This window comes from Tupaia chinensis, unplaced genomic scaffold, assembly GCF_000334495.1.
Source record: "Tupaia chinensis unplaced genomic scaffold, TupChi_1.0 Scaffold000414_1, whole genome shotgun sequence".
Classification (NCBI taxonomy): domain Eukaryota; kingdom Metazoa; phylum Chordata; class Mammalia; order Scandentia; family Tupaiidae; genus Tupaia; species Tupaia belangeri.
Window position 1 is genome coordinate 1849636 of NW_006159919.1, and position 18767 is coordinate 1868402.

General features: G+C 37.7%; 1 protein-coding gene across 1 annotated transcript in view; it reads right to left on the bottom strand.

Moving 5' to 3' along the window:
* The window catches only part of TAF4B (TATA-box binding protein associated factor 4b), a 116786-nt gene that overhangs the window by 81519 nt on the left and 16500 nt on the right, over positions 1-18767 (bottom strand). The window contains exons 2-6 of the mRNA XM_006154540.3: positions 15451-15596; positions 13697-13810; positions 4727-4888; positions 4500-4622; positions 1727-1816 (exon numbers count right to left, since the gene is read on the bottom strand). Coding sequence (XP_006154602.2) covers positions 1727-1816; positions 4500-4622; positions 4727-4888; positions 13697-13810; positions 15451-15596 — 635 coding nt within the window. The remainder of the gene's footprint in view (positions 1-1726; positions 1817-4499; positions 4623-4726; positions 4889-13696; positions 13811-15450; positions 15597-18767) is intronic.

Sequence of the window (18767 nt, forward strand, 5' to 3'; positions counted from 1 at the left end):
ACATCAGACTATGGCACCTATTCTCAAAAAACTGATATGAAAATTAAGGGCAAACAATGCAAATTAAATGTTAAAATTATCTAGCAAGCCATCTGATACATAAGTAGGTGATTACCCCTTCTCCCCTCCGGTGTATCTAATGAGCATGCAACACTGACAAACTCAAGAGTTGTCATGGTAATGTTCAGCACCCAAGGCCCACAGAACCTTTGCACAGAAAAGGACCCAAGGAAAAACTGTCCCAACTTCTCAATTAACAGAGTCATCCAGAAAAAATATATGAGTCATTTTACAAAACAGCCCATCACATTTTCAGACTAATCCATCCAATCCTAGTCCCAGGCTCTAGAACTATAAAGGTCAAACCTCTTTCATGTGGCATGCTTAATGCCTGTACTGTTAGGTACTGTGCTGGCCCTTCAATCTTCCCTGCCCAGACCACACTTCTCTGGCTAATACAACCTCCATTTCCTCAGCTGCACTTTGTGACGCAAAATTCGCATTCTCCCAGTCAACTTGGTTGCCCCCTTTGGGACCGTTTCTGCTATTTAAACATCTTGAAGATGAGGGGACCCATCCCCTTCCCACTCTACTCTTCTTTCATGAAGCATCTTTCACTTTGAAGCCTCTTTCATCTCCCATAGATAATTAACCCCAAATTTTCAAAAAGTAATTTCTCATTCTATTACATCAAAATTTAAGGACTAAGTCTTAACCCTGGGTCTCGAATAACTTTATAAATTTCAATTTGATGTCTTCACTATTTTTGAGTTCTAAAAAGAATAGATTCTTTCAGTCTGCTGAAACAAGCTCTTGTTATCATAGCTAGTGTCCACCATCAAAATTTTATTTAAATCGAAAAATTGTAGAAGAATATACTTAAAGTAATTTTTAAAAAGAATAGATCTCCCCACCAAATTTGGCATTATGTGGTTTATTTCTATAAAGTTATATGAGATGTTAGAATAAAAAAGAAGAGTTATTCTCTGTCTCTCTGCCTCTCACATACACATAGGTCAAGAATCTTCCTATACAAGTATTAAACAATATAATCATTAAATTAAGTTCATAAATTTAAGACGCTACTTCTGTTTTTTCTAAGTATTCAAATAGAATACTATGAACATGCTTTATAGTTTACAAACACACTGAGAGGTTTCTCACATTCTTTTCACATTGAATTGCTATTACACTTAAATACTCAGACTTTATTTATTTTATTTATTTATTTATTTATTTATTCATTGGTGAGAGATTTTTGCTATAAGACATGGACATGTGCGTTCACCAGAGAGAAAGAAAGCGAAAAATCATCCCCTGGGGTGATGGTCAGGCCACAATTCCTTCTTCATTTTCTTCTCAAGATTTTAACACATACAAGTGTGCACCCAGGGTGAGTTTTAAGCAACCGGGTCCAGGACTCAAATCATGGTCCACCATGTAGGAGTCCAATGACGTAACCATACGCCATCTACTGGTCTCCACACTTTATTTTTATTTAATTTTATTTACTCATTCATTTATTTTAATTTGGCCAGAGAGAGACACAGAGAGCAAGAGAGAGGGAAAGTGAGAAAACAAGCCACCAGGTCCAGGACTCAAACCATGGTTGGCCATGTGGGAGTGTCCAGCACCTTAACCACTACGCCACCTGCTGGTCCCCTCCACACTTTATTTTAAAGTAATCTACAGCGGACAATTTCTTCAAAGCAACACATAACTCTACCTTAAGAAAAGGAACTAGATGAGGCTGAGGTGAAGACTTAAGTTCAACATACAATTTTCTAGTAAATTCTTCTGCTTCAATTTTTGCATCCTAAGAAGTGAAAGAAAGAAAACACTATTAGGTTTACAAATATTTTAAAAGAGGCAAAGGGTATAATTCATGATTTGTAGATAAAGCAAGCATTTCATAAGTGGCAAAATCTATCATTACATGGAGACATTTTTTTCCCCCATGTCACCTGTAAAATGAGTAAACATAAATGATAAAGATCAATCTCATTCATGGGGAACACAATGAGGTTTTCTGGTTTGTTTTGTGTTTTTGTTTGTTTTTCTTTTTTGGGTTTTTTTTTTTTTTTTTTTTTTTTGACAATCCCAGTGAACAAAGTGAAAGAAGAGCTGGCTAGCTGAATAATGCTACATTACAACCTGTTAAGAACAATTAAGAGATGAGAACATGAGAGTCCTAAATTTCTTAGGGTAGGGAATAGTGAAGTTACTTGGTTTGGAGCTTTGCTGTATTTTGTTCTGTTTTTGTTTTGTTTTCAGTTTTTATTTTACCTTAACCAAGCAAAGAATATATTTATTAGGTCATCAGGAAAGTCATGACATAATTTTTATATAATTTTCTATACAAAAATGCATCATGACTTTCCCAACAACCCAACAGAATGCTGGGACAAGTCTATAATAGCAGCTTCAAAGAACTAACAACCCTTACCTATTACTTTATTTAATTTTATTAATTTTACTTTTTTATATTTCGACCAGAGAGAGACAAACACAGGGGGTTTGGGGGTAAGTGAGAAAGCAAGCCACCAGGTCTGGGATCAAACCATGGTCAGCCATGTGGGGATGTCTAGCACCTTAACCACCATGCCACCTGCTGGCCCCTTACCTATTACTTTACACTCTAAGCATTTTAGAGGTCTGTGAGATCTTAGTTGTTGTCACATGAATACTCAAACTGGGGAGAGGACCTTTTTCACAATGCTGAGATTTGCACTAATAGTACAAAATCAATAGCAGGAAAAATTGCTGGTACAAAGAAAGACAATGACAATGTCAAACATTGTGGGAGCCAAGAGATGGCAGGATGGTTGGGGTGCTGCACTCCCACACAGCCGACTGCAATTCAAGTCCGGGACCAGAAGGCATGTTTTCTCACTTTTTCTTTTTCTCTCTCTCCCTCGTTTTTCTCTGTTGAATTCATGTATCCTATAGTAAATTAAAAAATAACAATAATAAATAAATTTTTTAAAATGCCACTACAATACTCTACTTTGCTACATACTTAGTTAAAAAAAAAATTCATCTTAAAATATCCTTAATGCTTTCTCTCTCTCTCATAGAATAAACTTTTTTTTTTTTTTTACAAAATGGTGATACAGTGGTAGAACACTATATTTCATGAGGCAGACTCACGTGAAAAGGTTGCTATTCATGACTAGAGGCCGCCTGAGCCACGATCTGGGGCTGGCTGACCCTGGGGTGCCACTGGGACCCTGTTAAGAGTGTTGTAGCTCTGTCTCCCTCTCTGTCTCTCTCAGTCGTAGAAATAACAAATAAACTTTAAAAAATACATAAAATAAAATGTCCTTATGAAGCAGTAAAAATTAATTTTACTAAATCTCAACTCTTTGGTAGATATATTTTTTTCTTTTTCTTTTTTTTTGGGGGGGAGAGGTTTTTGCTATAGGGCACATGTGCTCGCCAGAAAGACAGAGAGAGACAGAGAGACAGAAAGAGAGAAATCACCCCTCAAGGGGGATGGCCACACCACAATCCCTCCTCCTCCATCCTCTTCTCTGAATTTTGTGCACACATGTACACATGCCCGGCGTGAGTTTAAGCCACCAGGTCCAGGACTCAAACCACAGTCAACTACATGGGAGTCCAGTAACATAGCCATTACCCCAACTGCTGGTCCCAAAGCATACATATTTTATATACAAAATATAATACAAAATATATACAAAATTTTTAATTATATCATCAGAGAATTCTGAAAATTATAGCAATTCAAAGAATCCAAAATTACTTTTGTCTGTGATATCCTCAGTGTATGTCTTAATATGTACTATAAAATCCTTGCTAACTTCCACCTTCAACCTCTTTTGTGAATCTAAGTATTTCACCTGAAAGAAGATATAAGAAACCAAGCACATATAATTTAGTAGCTAAAGGACACAGCATCTTGGTACTTTAAAATAACCTTCAAGATCACCATGATTACACTTTTCGTCTTATAGATAAGGAATCTAAGGCCTAATAAGGTTAACTGCCACAGGTCCCAAAGTTGGTATTTAGACACACAAGAAACTAATTACAATTGTTTGTTGATAGCCTAGTTTTCTGGCATTCTGTAATTTTAATAATAATTTCCTATTTGACCAGTCAATTGCTCCTAGGCCACTGAGGATAAGAGAAATTGGACTAGCATTATCATAGAAAAAATATATATTTATATATGCATAAATATATATAAAAAAGTATACATATGCAATATATATATTTACACACACACATATTATACTTATTCTATGTATGAACATCATGTTGTATACTCTTAAGTATATATCAATAAAAAGCAAATGAGAAAGATATCAATGACTTATACAACTTAAGATTTATAATCAAAGCTTTCAAGAAGCAAAAACAAATAAAAATCAAGAAATACATTTAAAATACATCTCATCAAAATACGTTTTTCTCATTGAAAACATGTTCTGTGGATTCCACAGAGCATGTGAGATTTTACAGTATTAGCTTACCAAAAGTTGTTCCACCAGCTTCTTCACATTCTGCCCCATTTCTGGGGACTGTGAGCCACTACATGCTAGCTTTATTAACATTGCAAGGAAGTTCTTGCATTTCTTCACATTTTCCAGCATCGCCTAAATATGGAAACACAAACAAACACTCTCGATGTTAACTAACAAACAGAATGCAAGGCAGCAGTAAGAAATTGTATGTATGCCCGGTGCAAGTAAGAGCTTACTGGAGAAAGATTGGTCTGAGCGGCTGCTGAGTTCTCTGCTTTGAGACTGGCCTCGTTTGAAGGGGTGGATGATGCTCCCAAATTTGAAGGCTTCAGGGTAGTTACGGTATTCAACGGCTTTACAGGAGTAATTGTGACAACACTGGTTGGCACAGACACTGACTGAAATTAAAAGTGGTATGTATTTAGATATATATTACTATGATAGATCAGTAGATGCCTCATTCCTCAGCTAAACTACAAATGAATCCTAACACCTTTGCTTTTATGTTTATTCAACTAGTCTAAGGCTAAGTAACACAGTTATAAGAATCCTGGATTCTAGAAGATCTGGGTTTCATTCTCACTTACTTTGCATTGCTATTACCAAGTGTTGACTACACCTACACTTTGCATTGCTATTACCAAGTGTTGACTACACCTACATTATTTAATCCTACTAATGATCTGACTCCTATCTATAAGGACAAGGGTAGCAATAGTATCTACTGTCCTATGATTGTGAAAACAGCATCAAGCATATAAGCTCTCAAAAAATACTAATATTTCTCCAACGAGCATTTGAAATTGCAACCCTTTGTATGAAAATACAGAATTTCCTCTTCTGTTACTTTCTGCTTTTTCTTACGTACAAAGCAGAGTGCCCAACTGGTTAACTTCTATTGATATGTTATTTTTATGTAGATCATTAATGTACACAAAAAGAATATTACAAAATGTGATAGCTTATTTTCACAGTGTAAAGAATTTTGGTAGTTTCCTCCACCCTCTATCAAAATAAAATGTGACTCTAGCACCACCTGCAGGATAAAAAGTTTAATACATGCTATGACAAAAGTTATAATTTAGAAAACCACAGAGATAAAGCAACAGTCTTATTTAAAGTCAAACACTAAAAGTTAGAAGGTCATAAGAAAAGTTCGGGTGTATAAGGGAAAAATACTACATACACTCACATGGAAAACTTAACACTATACCACCAGTTTGATTTAAATGCTTGTTTCTGCTATCACCTTTAAGAACATTTCCTTCCATAACAGTCAAGACAGGTGAAGTTGAATATACGCCAAAATTTCCCACATGTCAGACAAGAATGTTTTGAGGGTACAAATGGAAAGAACATTAAAAACACTGATTAATGAGAGCACTAGAACTAATTATGAAATGTTGAGCAAAAGAGGTAAAATTTAAAATGACACCTAAATTAGTACAACTTTATTAACTATAGAGCACCTCAAAGGCAATACAGTAACTAGTGTCTCCTTCCTATTTGTACCTCAGTCCTGCTCTCCAGATAAGTGACTATACAGTTTTTTCTAATTCCATTCAGAAATTTTCTAATAAACTTTTAGTTTTATATACAGTAAACAAGATCCTTTCTTCAATAAGCCTAACTCACAATCAGCCATTAACTCTTGGTACTTCAATATTTACTGGAACTTTAGCTGGCGATTATGACTGCGCTTGAGCAGTGAAGGGCAGAGTTTCTCAAACTGCTGTCTTCCTCTCTCACGAAGGCAAAGAAGGCCCAATGTAATGTGAGCTCAGGGAAAGTATCCTATTGTTTTATGAGGAGGGGATACGTATGGCTTCCTGTTTCCCTGTCAATATTTTAACCTGACTCCAGCACCAAATCTGTCTTTCTTAATGCTTTTTAATATAGCTACCACCTGTACCATACCAGATATACGCACCTTTCGTGTCAATTCCACCTCTTTAAGGGCATGAGAGGTACATAATCCCAGTTTTCCTTCACCTCCTTCATTTCACTGCAGGGTTGGATGTACCCTCCTAAATTCAAGAGTAACTCTGCCTTACACACTCAGCCAGCCAACAGTTCCCCCATGCTTTACAAGACCACACAGGCACTGATAAAACATGTGATGGGGACAGTGGAGAAAAGAGTTGTAGTATATATTAAATAAACCTGTGTGAAAATCAGTTCTATTGAGTCAATAAAATGAACTGTGAACTCTGTGCATAGTTAGCAGACCAAACTGCATTTCAAGAAGGGTCATTTCCAGAGGAGTGTCCTGGCACATTCAGAGACCAAAGCGACTAAAGTTATGCTCTAAACCTCATCCTCTAGACCCCTGAAACACTCAGACAAGTCTCCACATACTGAGTATCTAGACAGGCCTAGGTGCACAGTAGCCAAGCATCTGAATACTTTTAGGATCATTGAAATCCTCAATGCTTATTGAACCTCCTGCTTTAAGGAAGAATCTTTTTATAAGTCTGATCTCATAATCTTTCGGTGGACACCACACTTCAAAACACAGTAAAGGATAGATTTTGTCACAGAATGACCAGAAACCACCAGAGACACAAGAAATATGAGAAGCCAAGAAAATATCTCTCTCCTAAGTGAAAAAAGAAACAATCCTTCATCATCCACAGATAGTACCGTGGATCTCATGGAAATGTCTGATAAAGAATTCAGAATATTCATAGTGACAAAACTAAATGAGATGCAAGAGCTGAGAGAGAATGAACTCCAGAAGATGCAGGAGAAAAGAGATGAGTTCCAGGAGGCAAGGAAGTTCTTGCATGATCTGAAAGAGGAAATACACACCGTAAAAAAGAATCAAATAGAACTATTAAAGATATAGGAAATCAAAACCTCCCTCAAAACTATTAAAAGCAGATTAGTCCATGCAGAAGATCAATCTCAGATGTTGAAGGTAAGACCTCTGATCTAGAAAAATACAACCAAAAAAACATAAAATAACCAGAAAAATTGAGAATACTATACAAGAAATACTAGATACCGTTAAGCACCCAAATATCCGAATAGTCGGTATCCCAGAAGGTGAAAAACTAAGCAGGGCATTGACATGAAATCCTGGAAAAAAACTTTCCAAATCTAGAGAGGCATTCAAATATCCAGACCCAAGAAATACAAAGGACCCTTAATAGAATCAACCCAAGAAGATCTCCAAGGCACATCATTGCCAGATTGGCCAAATCCACAGACAAAGACAAGATACTAAAATTGTCAAGTAAGAAACATCAGATCACTTATAAAGATTATCCCAGCAGGCTAACATCAGACCTCTCATAAGAAACAATGCAAACAAGGAAAAACATGGGAAAATATATTCAAAGTGTTAAGTAAAAACAGTTTCAACCAAGAATACTATACTATACCCAGCAAGATTATCCTTCATTATAGGAGAAAAAGATAAAAATGTTCTCAGATAAACAAAACCTGAAAGAATTTACCAAAGCCAAATCAGCTCTTCAAGAAGTTCTGAAAAGAGTGCTTTACCAGGAAAACTAAAAACACACATACAGAAATAAAAGAACAAAAAGCAACCAAGAAAATAACCAACTTAATGCTAGGGACAAGAAATATCAATAATAACGCTGAATGTTAACTTCCAGGATTTATATGGAAAGATCGGACCACAGTAACACTGCAAATTCAACAGAAGATTAATTACCTAAGACTGAACTAGTGAAATAGAATGTTATAATATTTGAGTAAAACATTACCGTCTTTTTCATTACTACGCTTTGTTTTCCCAATTTAAGGATTTTGCTTTCTTTTGAGCTGTTGATAGGTTTGGTAATTTGTTTAAATGTTTTTTCTTCTTGTTGGTTTCTTTAAATGGAAACAAACTTTTCTCCCATCCTGAACCCTATGGAATTGGAAAATATTTGGAAGTATGCTTATTTTGTGGCAGAATGGTTATTTGTGTAAGTTCTATAATACCTGTTGCCTTGAACCAGAAATTGGAAATACTAGTTATTGGATAGGGCTTTGACTGGAATGTCATATCTGAAGATTAATCCAGAAAACTATGGAATTAAGGTAGATCTCAAGTAAGTCAACATAAGCTCTTGGAAAGATGGCCTGGCACCATAGACAGTTCTGCCTAGCAGAGAGGATTAGAGAAGCTATACGAAAGAATTCATACCATAAAATAACCTAGACTTTCCCAGTCCAGCATTGTAGTGAGTAGAGATTGCAAAAGAGCAGCCACAACCACAGGATTATTTTGAGGAAGACTTTGAAGGAAGAAAAAGAGACTGATCTTTGCTAGCACATGGTATATCACAGAATACTTGGTAGGCAGGGCTGAGCTGAGGAGGTTTATGTGTGAATTGTATGCCAGGTGTTTGATTTTCAACAGTTTGAGAAGTTGACATGTAAACATTTTCTCAAAAATATTTAAAACCATACTGTCTTGGGACAGCATTAGCATAATGGCTATGTCGCTGAACTCCCATGTACGACCGTCGTTCGAGTCCCAGACCCGGTGGCTTAAACTCAGGCAGGCATGTGTGTGTGCGTGCGTGCCCAAGATCCGAAGAGGAGAATGGAGAAGGGATTGTGGCGTGGCCATCCCCCCTGGGGTGATTTCTCGCTCTCTATCTCTCTGTCTCTGTCTTTCTGGTGAACACATGCACCCTATAGCAAAAACCTCTCAAAAAACAAAACAAAAAACAAAACCATACTGTCTCTGTTACAGAGTCACAACAAAATTATAACAAATATTTTGAACATTAAAAGAAGGGTCATTTTCTGTACCTGCCTGATAGATCAATCACTGTATATATGACTAGAAATATCAACTCTAAATCATTTGCACATTTGATTATAGTCTAACAATGGGCCAAACTGTAACTTCAAATACAACATAAAAATAAACACAAAGATTTCAAACTAGTTTTTTTTCTCCTCAGCAGACATTCTCTTATATTTACTAGACTGGTCATGTTTTAAACCATTTTAAATATCTGTACTTATTATCAGGAAAATACTTTCAAAATTTCTTATGACACATATCTGCCTTACCAGTCAGTCAACTATAAGGAGTTCTACTTGCCCTTCATTTCCAACTTTTAGCTCCTTATTTCCAGGATGTGCCTAAAACTGAGATGCTTTATCCCTCAAAGTAGACACAGATATTATTAACTTCATTCTTTGATACTTTCTAGTATCCTAGACTATCACTGAGGAGCAATTAAGGTTGAAATATGCATCAATTTAAATAGGAAAAACAACTGGTCTACACAAGAATATCAATAGCAAACATGGATATGGAAAATAATCAAACTAAGCAACCCAGATATACCACTGAAGAACACTATGTATACTAATCTTTTATACAGTAATAAGCAACTTTCTTACTAATACATGAAATAGCAAGATTAGGTAGTGGAGCTAATAATTAACATAATTCCAATATGGTAATTAGCATAAACAACATTTCAAGATAACTATAACACAAGGAAATACAAAACTACTACTGACTCCTATTGTGAGAGTCACAGGTACACATTAACGCAATGTAATACTCCATGGCACTATGGTATGGAGCCTGCATTCATAGTCAAAAGAAATTCAGACTCAGAGTTCAAGCTTAATAAAGACTCTCCCCATCTGAATTCTCAAACACCAGGTTAAAAAACTCCTGGTTTTCTTTCTTTCTTTTTATTTTATTTTATTTATGTAGCTAGCTAGCTATAGGGTATGAGTACTCTCCAGAGAGAGACAAAGAGAGAAGATAAATGAGAAATCACCCCCTTGGGGGAGTGGCCACACCACAATCCCTTCTCCTCCATTCTCCTCTCAGGATTTTGGGCATGTACACACATGTACCCAGCATGTTTTTCAAGTCTCTGGGTCCAGGACTCAAAAACTGCCCATTCAGCCACGTGGAATCCTGCTGCCTTAACCACATCCCCCCTGGCTTGCCTGGTTGTCCCAGGCAAAAACTGCAAATATAATTAGTGTTCACCAACTGTGATTATTAAGTTAATGAAGACAAACCTCTACTTTCTAACTATTACAACTTCACGGAATTTTCAGAGTACAGAAACAGAACTGTGACTGCAGCTAGCAAGGGGACGATTTAAGTCTACAGATAGGGAGAACCTCTGATACACTTTATGAAATAATGGCCAAGAAACTCACATTTTACCACTAAACTGGCTCCCAGAAGAGGGACGGACGGATGAGTGCAGTGGACTTCCTACAGTTATCCCAGCACAACAGAATTTGCTCTCATATCCTAAAAACCCATAAGGTGCAATGCAAATAATCACCCTAAGTATCTAAGATCATATTGTTAAGTATGTTCTCTTCTTACTACATATTTAACCTATAGCATCATTTATGCATGCATAGATACATACACACACATGCACACACACACACACACACACACACACACACACATACATATATATAAAATCTCTCAGGAATATATCCATTGAAAAACCTGGTTAAATTCAAAGCACTGTTACTCTAAAGAGGTTGAACCATTCATGAAAGATAGGATAGTAGGTATCAATAGCCTAAATTCACTCTTTGGCTCATTTATCTCCTTACAATTTATCCTGAGAGGAAAAAATAGTTTGAGGCATCAGTATAGAGAAAGTTAGGAATACGAGTTCACAGAGCCAAAGACTAGGTTCAAATCTCCACTTTGTCATGAACTGGCAAAAATCAGGTAAATTTCTTAACCTCTCTTAACCTATTTTACATATACAAAATTGAGATAATACTTTTTTATAGAATACTTAATGATGAAATAAGGTGATGGATGTGAGATGGCTAAAAAAAGCTTCAAGCAGGGACCAGCAGATAGTGTAATGGTTACCTCGCCAGACTCCTACATAATCGACTGCAGTTTGAGTCCCAGACCTGATAGCTTAAAACTCACACTGGGCATGTGTACGTGCATTCCCAAAATCCTGAGAAGAGAATGGAGGAGAAGGGATTACAGTGTGGCCATCCCACCCACCCCGGGGGGTGGGGGTTGTGATTTCTTGATTTCTCGCTTTCTGTCTCTCTGACTTTCTCTGTCTTTCCAGTGAGTGCAAGTGCCCTACGGCAAAAATCTCTCCTTAAAAAAAGCTTCAAGTACACTAAGCACTCAATAAATGGTAGCCATTATTAGAAAAAGATTTGTTTAAAAACAGATTCGCTGCACAGGGAGCCCCAGATGGCATGGTAGTTAAGGCACTGGAACTCCCACCTGGCTGACCACAGTTCGAGTTCTGGATCTGGTGACTTGCTTTCTCACCTTCCCTCTCTCTCTCCCTTTCATCAAATCGAATAATAATAATCATCATAAATACAATCAAATAAATAACTTAAAAAATAAATAAATAATAAAAAAAATTTTAATGAAAAAAAATAGATTCACTGCACATCTTGTCCTCTGGTAGAGAGAAAAAATGAGAATAGTATGATTAAATAAATTTTGGAACACCAAAAGAGGTTCTGATCTACCAGCATGGCACTGCGCATAGCATGCTCCAAGAAGATATACCCTTTTCATGGCAAACTAAGTATCGTAGTGGTCCCACAACCATGGAATCCACTGGTCTATCACATATGGCAGACAAAGAAGCTGATGGCCTAGTGAAGTATTAGAAAATCCTACAGAAGAAACTAGTGAAATACAAACTCAGAGGCAATACTCTAAGAGGATGGGATTCCATTCTCCAAGACTTAGTATACTCACCATATCAAAAACCTCGGTATGGTACTATACCCTCGATTGTACAAATACACACATCAAGGAACCAAGGAGCAGAAAGAAGAATGGTCACATTTACCATTACCCCCAAAAAGCCACTGAGACTTTATGTTTCCCACTTCTGCTAAGAGGGGAAACACTTCCTAAGGGACATAGCAAGAGTCCCTATAAACAAGACACTGACTGTCGTTGAGCACGTCAGATTCCCTGTGTCCAAGGACTAGCAGAAAAGACAGTAGTCATTATCTTGGGAGGGGTACTTGACTTTGATTTTCTGGAGGAGGTACATTTGTCATTGCATAATGGAAGAAAAGTGAAGTGTAAGTGTGGTGGATCCAGGTGATTCACTTAAATACCTCCTAGTATTCCTTTGCCCAGTTGTGAATAAAAGGACAAGTGAAGCAACCCTGGCCTCAAAAGAGCATGGTGATTAGGTCCTCAGATCCAGCAGGGATGACGATCTGGCAATGCTACCAGTGAAGCTACTAGCACAGTGGGTAGCTGAAGGTGAGGGGATTCAAAGTGGAAAAGTGAAGGAGGAAAATGATATTATCATGCAGTCTAAGACTAGCTACAGAAGTAGGGACTGCAGTTCATCCCATTAACCTTTTTTTTAATTTCCCTAAGAAAGAACTCCACTACAAAACCAGGATAGCTGGCCTCCAACATGTATGAGGAGGTAGACCCAAGTGATGTAATGCGTAGACTGCAGCGAACCATCACAAGGAGAGATCTGTATGGTTCTAGTTGCTGGGAATACTATTAGCCTCCAGTATCAGCTCATCAGGTTTGCCTCAGTTGTAGCAAATCCCCTGGTCACAAAGCACAACTTTCTGGAGAGCACACATCCAGTGACCGATCAGAGTGAGAATTAAACCCAGCCAACCACACTGGCCACAGCACGGCAATGCTGACAGGCCGTATGCTGCAAAATTCTCTACTAGGTTGGCTGAAGCTTTGTTGGGCCTGTATCTAGAAGAGTACTTTAACATGTTCATAGCTAACTGGAATTAAAGGTAAGTTTACTTTGGTGCCCCCCCCAAAAAATTGAAATCCACATACAGACTTTTCATGACTTGCATTTTCCATGAACTTTATGGAGAAGATCCAGCCCCCCCCCCTTATAGTTCAAATTCTTAATTTACTCTCCTTCCATTCCACAAGTATTGATTCCTAAATATCCCACACACCAAATTCTTTCTCAGTACCTGCTTCTACAGACTGGGATACATGGCTATTAGATGTATTTGTCTTAATTTAATACACTTAACTAAAATTGATATTCCAAGAATATACATCATGTTTATCTTGTTCCCCATACCTTGAACAGTTCCGTTTGGTAAGTGTCATCATGTATCAACGAACTGCTCTCTTCAGTGTTACACTGTCAGCAACTTACCCACCTGGCAGGCAATAGCTAAATAATAAAGGTGACAAAATAACTAGTGCACAAATAAAAGTCACAACTTACTTGTACCGGGGAAGGGGAAGGCTTCGGAGCAGTGGTTACCACAGTAGCTCCTACTTGCGCCAAATTTTTAACAGGTGCTACTGCTACTTTCTTGATTAAATTTGAGCTAGAATTCTTTGCAGGAGGAATGCAGAGAAGCAAGATAATACAAAGTCATTGGCATTAGTAATTTAAATTCAATCAGTACTCTAGTAAACATTACAACACTTTACCACAGCAAGCTTATTTATTGTAACTGGTCTTATAATCTTATGGGGTTTATGAACATTCTATACTATAAACCTAACTGATCAAGTGGCCAGTTGACACTTCATATTTCTAAGGAGGCAACAAATTCAATATACACCTCATGTATGCTATGTCTGAAGCTAAATAAATATTACAGTATTCAGCAATGAAATCCTAAACTTGACTCTGGTTCCTACAGAAAACATATAGATTTTTATTTAGCATTTAATTACAAACAAAAATGTTCTAACCCTATTGGGTTTTAGAGAAAGTCATAAAGCATTTTTGCGTAGAAAAAACAAAAAAAAAAAAAACAGAAAAATAAGTCATGACTTTCCAGACAACCCAATGCAGTCTCAACCCACAGCAGTTAATAAATGGAACTAGAACATTAAAAAATGCTATAACAGAGAAGATGAATGAATGAGAACCTAGAATCAAAGTAGAAGAGCACCAAAAATGAAAAAGATTTACAGGGAATGATATTTACCATAAAAAAATTCAGTCTTTCATTAGAATGAGCCTAAGTCATAAAAAAATGCTAAACGACATTCAGCATTTTCTATTTAAATAAAGATGCCCATAATTTTTTTTAACTCTGTCAAGTAAGATATGAAAGATCTTTCATTAACCTAGAAAGAGTGGGACCAGCAGTTAGCATAATGGCTATGTCGCTGAACTCCCATGTAGTCGACTGTGCTTTGAATCCTGGACCCAGTGACAAACTCACACCGGGCGCATGTGCATGCGTGCCCAAGATCCCGAGAGGAGAATGGAGGAGAAGGGACTGCAGCATGGCCATCTCCCCTGGGGGGTGATTTCTCGCTTTCTGTCTCTCTGTCTCTGTCTTTCTGGCGAGTACACGTGCCCTATAGCAAAAACCTCTCCAAAAAAAAAAGAGAAGAGTACCATGTATGTAAAATAAGTCATTGCTAACAATGCCAAACTAATGAACTATTACAATAGACTTCTGTATATCTTAAAGAAAAATTTCTTTACAACATGGGTAAAAAGGAATACTATAAACTGCAGTCTTACTATTTTAACACAAAGTAAAACTGAAGCAGAATGGTTATTTTCTTTCTGTTTAAGATATATCTAGCCCTTTGGATATTTGACTATAAAGTCTTTGAGTATAAAGAATGCATTTTCATTCTTTTAATAATCGTCAAATGACAAAACCAGGGCCAATAGGTGGCATGCTGGATAAGGTGCTAGATTCCCACAAGGCTGACTACAGTCTGAGTTCCAAACCAAGGGGCTTGAAAATCACACAGGTCATGTGTGCATGCCCAAAAATTCCAAGAAGAGTATGGCCATTCTCTGGGGGTTGATTTCTCTCTCTCTCTCCCCGAGGGAAAAAATACGCAACTGGATTAAATTAACATATTCAAAGAAAGGCATTTAATTTTAAAAATTGAGCAGAATCAATTCTTAAATTATTTTTAATATCGAACATATAACAGTTATATAAAAACAGTAACTGGGAAGCTTAAGAAAATGGGGGGGAAAAACAGCATAATTACCGGCATTGTACAAATTTTGACAGTTGGAGTATTCGTTGGTACTGCTGGCCTTGAAGTTATGTTACTTGTGGTCTCGGCTCTTGTTACAGCTTGCTGAGGAGACACCAACATCAACTGACCACTGTTACTTTTGATCAAAACTGTTCCTATTGTTAAAAGAAAAAAAAAAATGTGACCTCTAGTAATAAATAAGGCATAATCATCAAGTATTTTCTTTTCTCATTTCTCTCAACACTGTAAAATGCTCTGAATAAGTGATTAGTACAAACCAAATTATATATCTGCTAATTACATACGTAGCAGGATGGAAAAAATGTTTTCACTCGAAGCTATTTAAAATATTAAAAATCTAACTAAATGGCAAGATATTCCAGGCAAAGACAAAACACTTTTCCCTCGTGATGTCTAAACTACCCACAAGCCTGCTGTAATGACACAATACTCTGCAATGCTAAAGCCACAAGGATGATCCCAGGTTTGAGTCCGAAGATCTCCCTGTACCCACTAGGAACATACACATGAGCCTATGATAAATCTGACTGAGGTTGGTGGTGGACTGCTGCATGAAGACACTGTTAGGGGTGTGTCTGTCTCTCTCACTCTTGTCTCCTTCTTAGAAAACAGAATCAAATAAGCTTAAAATAAATAATATTTATAAGCTAACTATAAAGTAATTAAGATGGTGTGTAAAAGCAGTGGACTATACAAACTAACCAATGGAAAAGAAAACAACTACAAAATAGATTCATGTAAATATGTCACATCAAATTTTCTTAAAAGGCTCTGCAGATTCATGAGGAAACAAGTGACTATTCAATTTAAAAAGTTGAGTCAACTATTAATCTATATGGAAAAAATGAAAATGTGTGCTTATTTCATATACACTCACAAAAACCTAGGTGCACTAAAGATACAGATGTGAAAAATTAAAACATTTTAAACTTTTAACAGAGAAAATTATCTTTCTGACCTTGGGAGAGGGAAGAATTTCTTGTAAGAGGTAAATACTTGACACATTAACACTGTATTAAAAGAGAACTTTGGAGGACTGGCCCTGTAGCACAACAGCTAAGCACTGCACAGGGGAAGCCAGATCCCACAAGGCTGACCAGGGTTTAAGTTATGGCCTGGGCAACCTGAAAGAAATATGCCAGTCACACATGCCATGCCCAGGATGTCAACAGGATGGAGAACTGGGGGGAAAAAAAAAAAGAAAAAAACAGATTCTGACATGAACTGGCCTTGTCGGGGATTCTCTCTCTCACTCCCTCTCCCTCCCTCAGAACAAACTTCAGATGATGGCCTCAAAACCAACTTTTGTAATGGAGTCCAAATTTAATTATATCACACTGTAGAGTAATTCAGGCCCTAGGGTATTGTTGAAAACAAAAGGATAAGCAGCTGGCAGTGAGTGGCTCCTAAGGGCTGAGAGTGACACCAGTAAAGAGAGAGCGTAACACGGAGATCAGAGAAAGTGACGGAGTGGCCTGCTAAAGATGACAGCGCTCATGGCCAAGACCATGCCCTCTGAGGAGCATCAGAGGCTTCCCCTGGTGGAGAAGACAGACTTCACTAAATGTGAAGCCAGATATTAAAAAAAAAAAAAAAAAAAAAAGGCAAACAATAATAACATATCCAAAGGATTAGGAATCAGAATCTAGAGTTGTTATATTACCTATAATGCCCAGTGTTTTGTTTTGTTTTGTTTTTTAAGGTTTTTAGCATAGGCACGTGCACTTACCTGAGATAAAGACAGGAAGAAGTAATGTGAGAAATCTCCTCCCCGAGGAAGATTGCCACACCACAATCCCTTCTCTTCTGGGGATTTTTGGCATGCACACACATAAGCCCAGTGTAATTTTCAAGGCCCGGGACTCAAACCACAGTTGGCCATGTGGGAGTTCAGCACCTTAACCACCATATCACCTGCTGGCCCCTAAAATGTCTAGTTTTTAACAATAAATCACAAAACATATAAAACAACAGAAAAGTATGACACACACATAGGGAAAAACAGACAACCGGAATTATGAAGACTAGCTGTTACATCTAATAAAAACTTTAGGACAACCATAATAAATATATTCAAAGGCCTTAAAGCAATCAGAGAGAAATAAAGGAAGGTATGTATGTGAGTGTACCAACTAACACCATCTTTATGCCTCTCTACTCTTTTGTGGCATCCTAAAGTTGTTCAGTACTAGCCCTGAGCAGAAGTAACGCTTGGGATAAATTCTTACCTAGGGCAGTTCCTCAGACCCTGTTAATATAGCAGTCCCCAATTTTTTTCACACCAGAGACCAGTTTCATGGGAGAACATTTTTTCAGGACCCAAGGGAATAGGGAGAAGGCAAGATGGGACTTCAGGATGATTCAGGGGCATTACACTTATTATGCACTTTATTTCTACTATTATTACATTGTAATATATAATGAAATAATTATACAACTCAACATAATGTAGTATTTGCAGCCTCTCTCCAGTGCTAGCATCTTCATCTCAGTGCCACCTTAGATCATCAGGCATTAGATTCTCGTAAAAAGCGGGCAACCTAGATGTCTTGCGTGTGCAGTTCACACTCCTATGGGGAGAGGCTGTAAATACAGATGAGTTTCGCTCACTCACCCACTGTTCACCTTCTTGCTGTGCAGCACTGTTCCTAACAAGCCACAGACTGGTACCAGTCCATGGCCAGGGGGTCAGGACCCTTTCTCTAATAAATTGCCCCAGCCAGCCACTGTCTATAATGATCAAAAGGCTAAGAGTACTTGATCTTTAGCCTCCAAGAAGTCAGGATGTCCCTATAGGTAATTCGCCTCCCTTTTTCCGTAACAGTAAGGGAGTCTACGATAGACTGACTGACTGATTTTTACCAGAGTGTAATATGCTTGTCAGAGAGACAGAGAAGAGAAGGAGAAAGCATGGTCACCCACAATCCCTTCTCCACCCTGTTGAGATATGGGGTACACATGCACACATTGCCAGCATGTTTTTCAACCTGCCGGGGTTAGAATTCAAACCTCAGCTAGTCAGTAGGATTTAGCTCCTTTAACAAATTGGCCACAGGGCAGCCCAAAAGGTGCTTTGTATTTCTATAAGTTGCCAGAGGGTACATGGCCTGCCAGAAACAGAGAGAGAAGGCACCTTCCCTATGGGATGTGGTCACACTACACATCCTTTTTCCTCTCTCTCCATCCTGTTGGGATTTGGGCGTGCACATACATGTGCCCAGGGCATTTTTCAAGCTACAGGAGCCAGGATTCCAACTGTGGTTGACCATGTAGGAGCTGGCTTCCCTTAACCACTAGGCTACAGG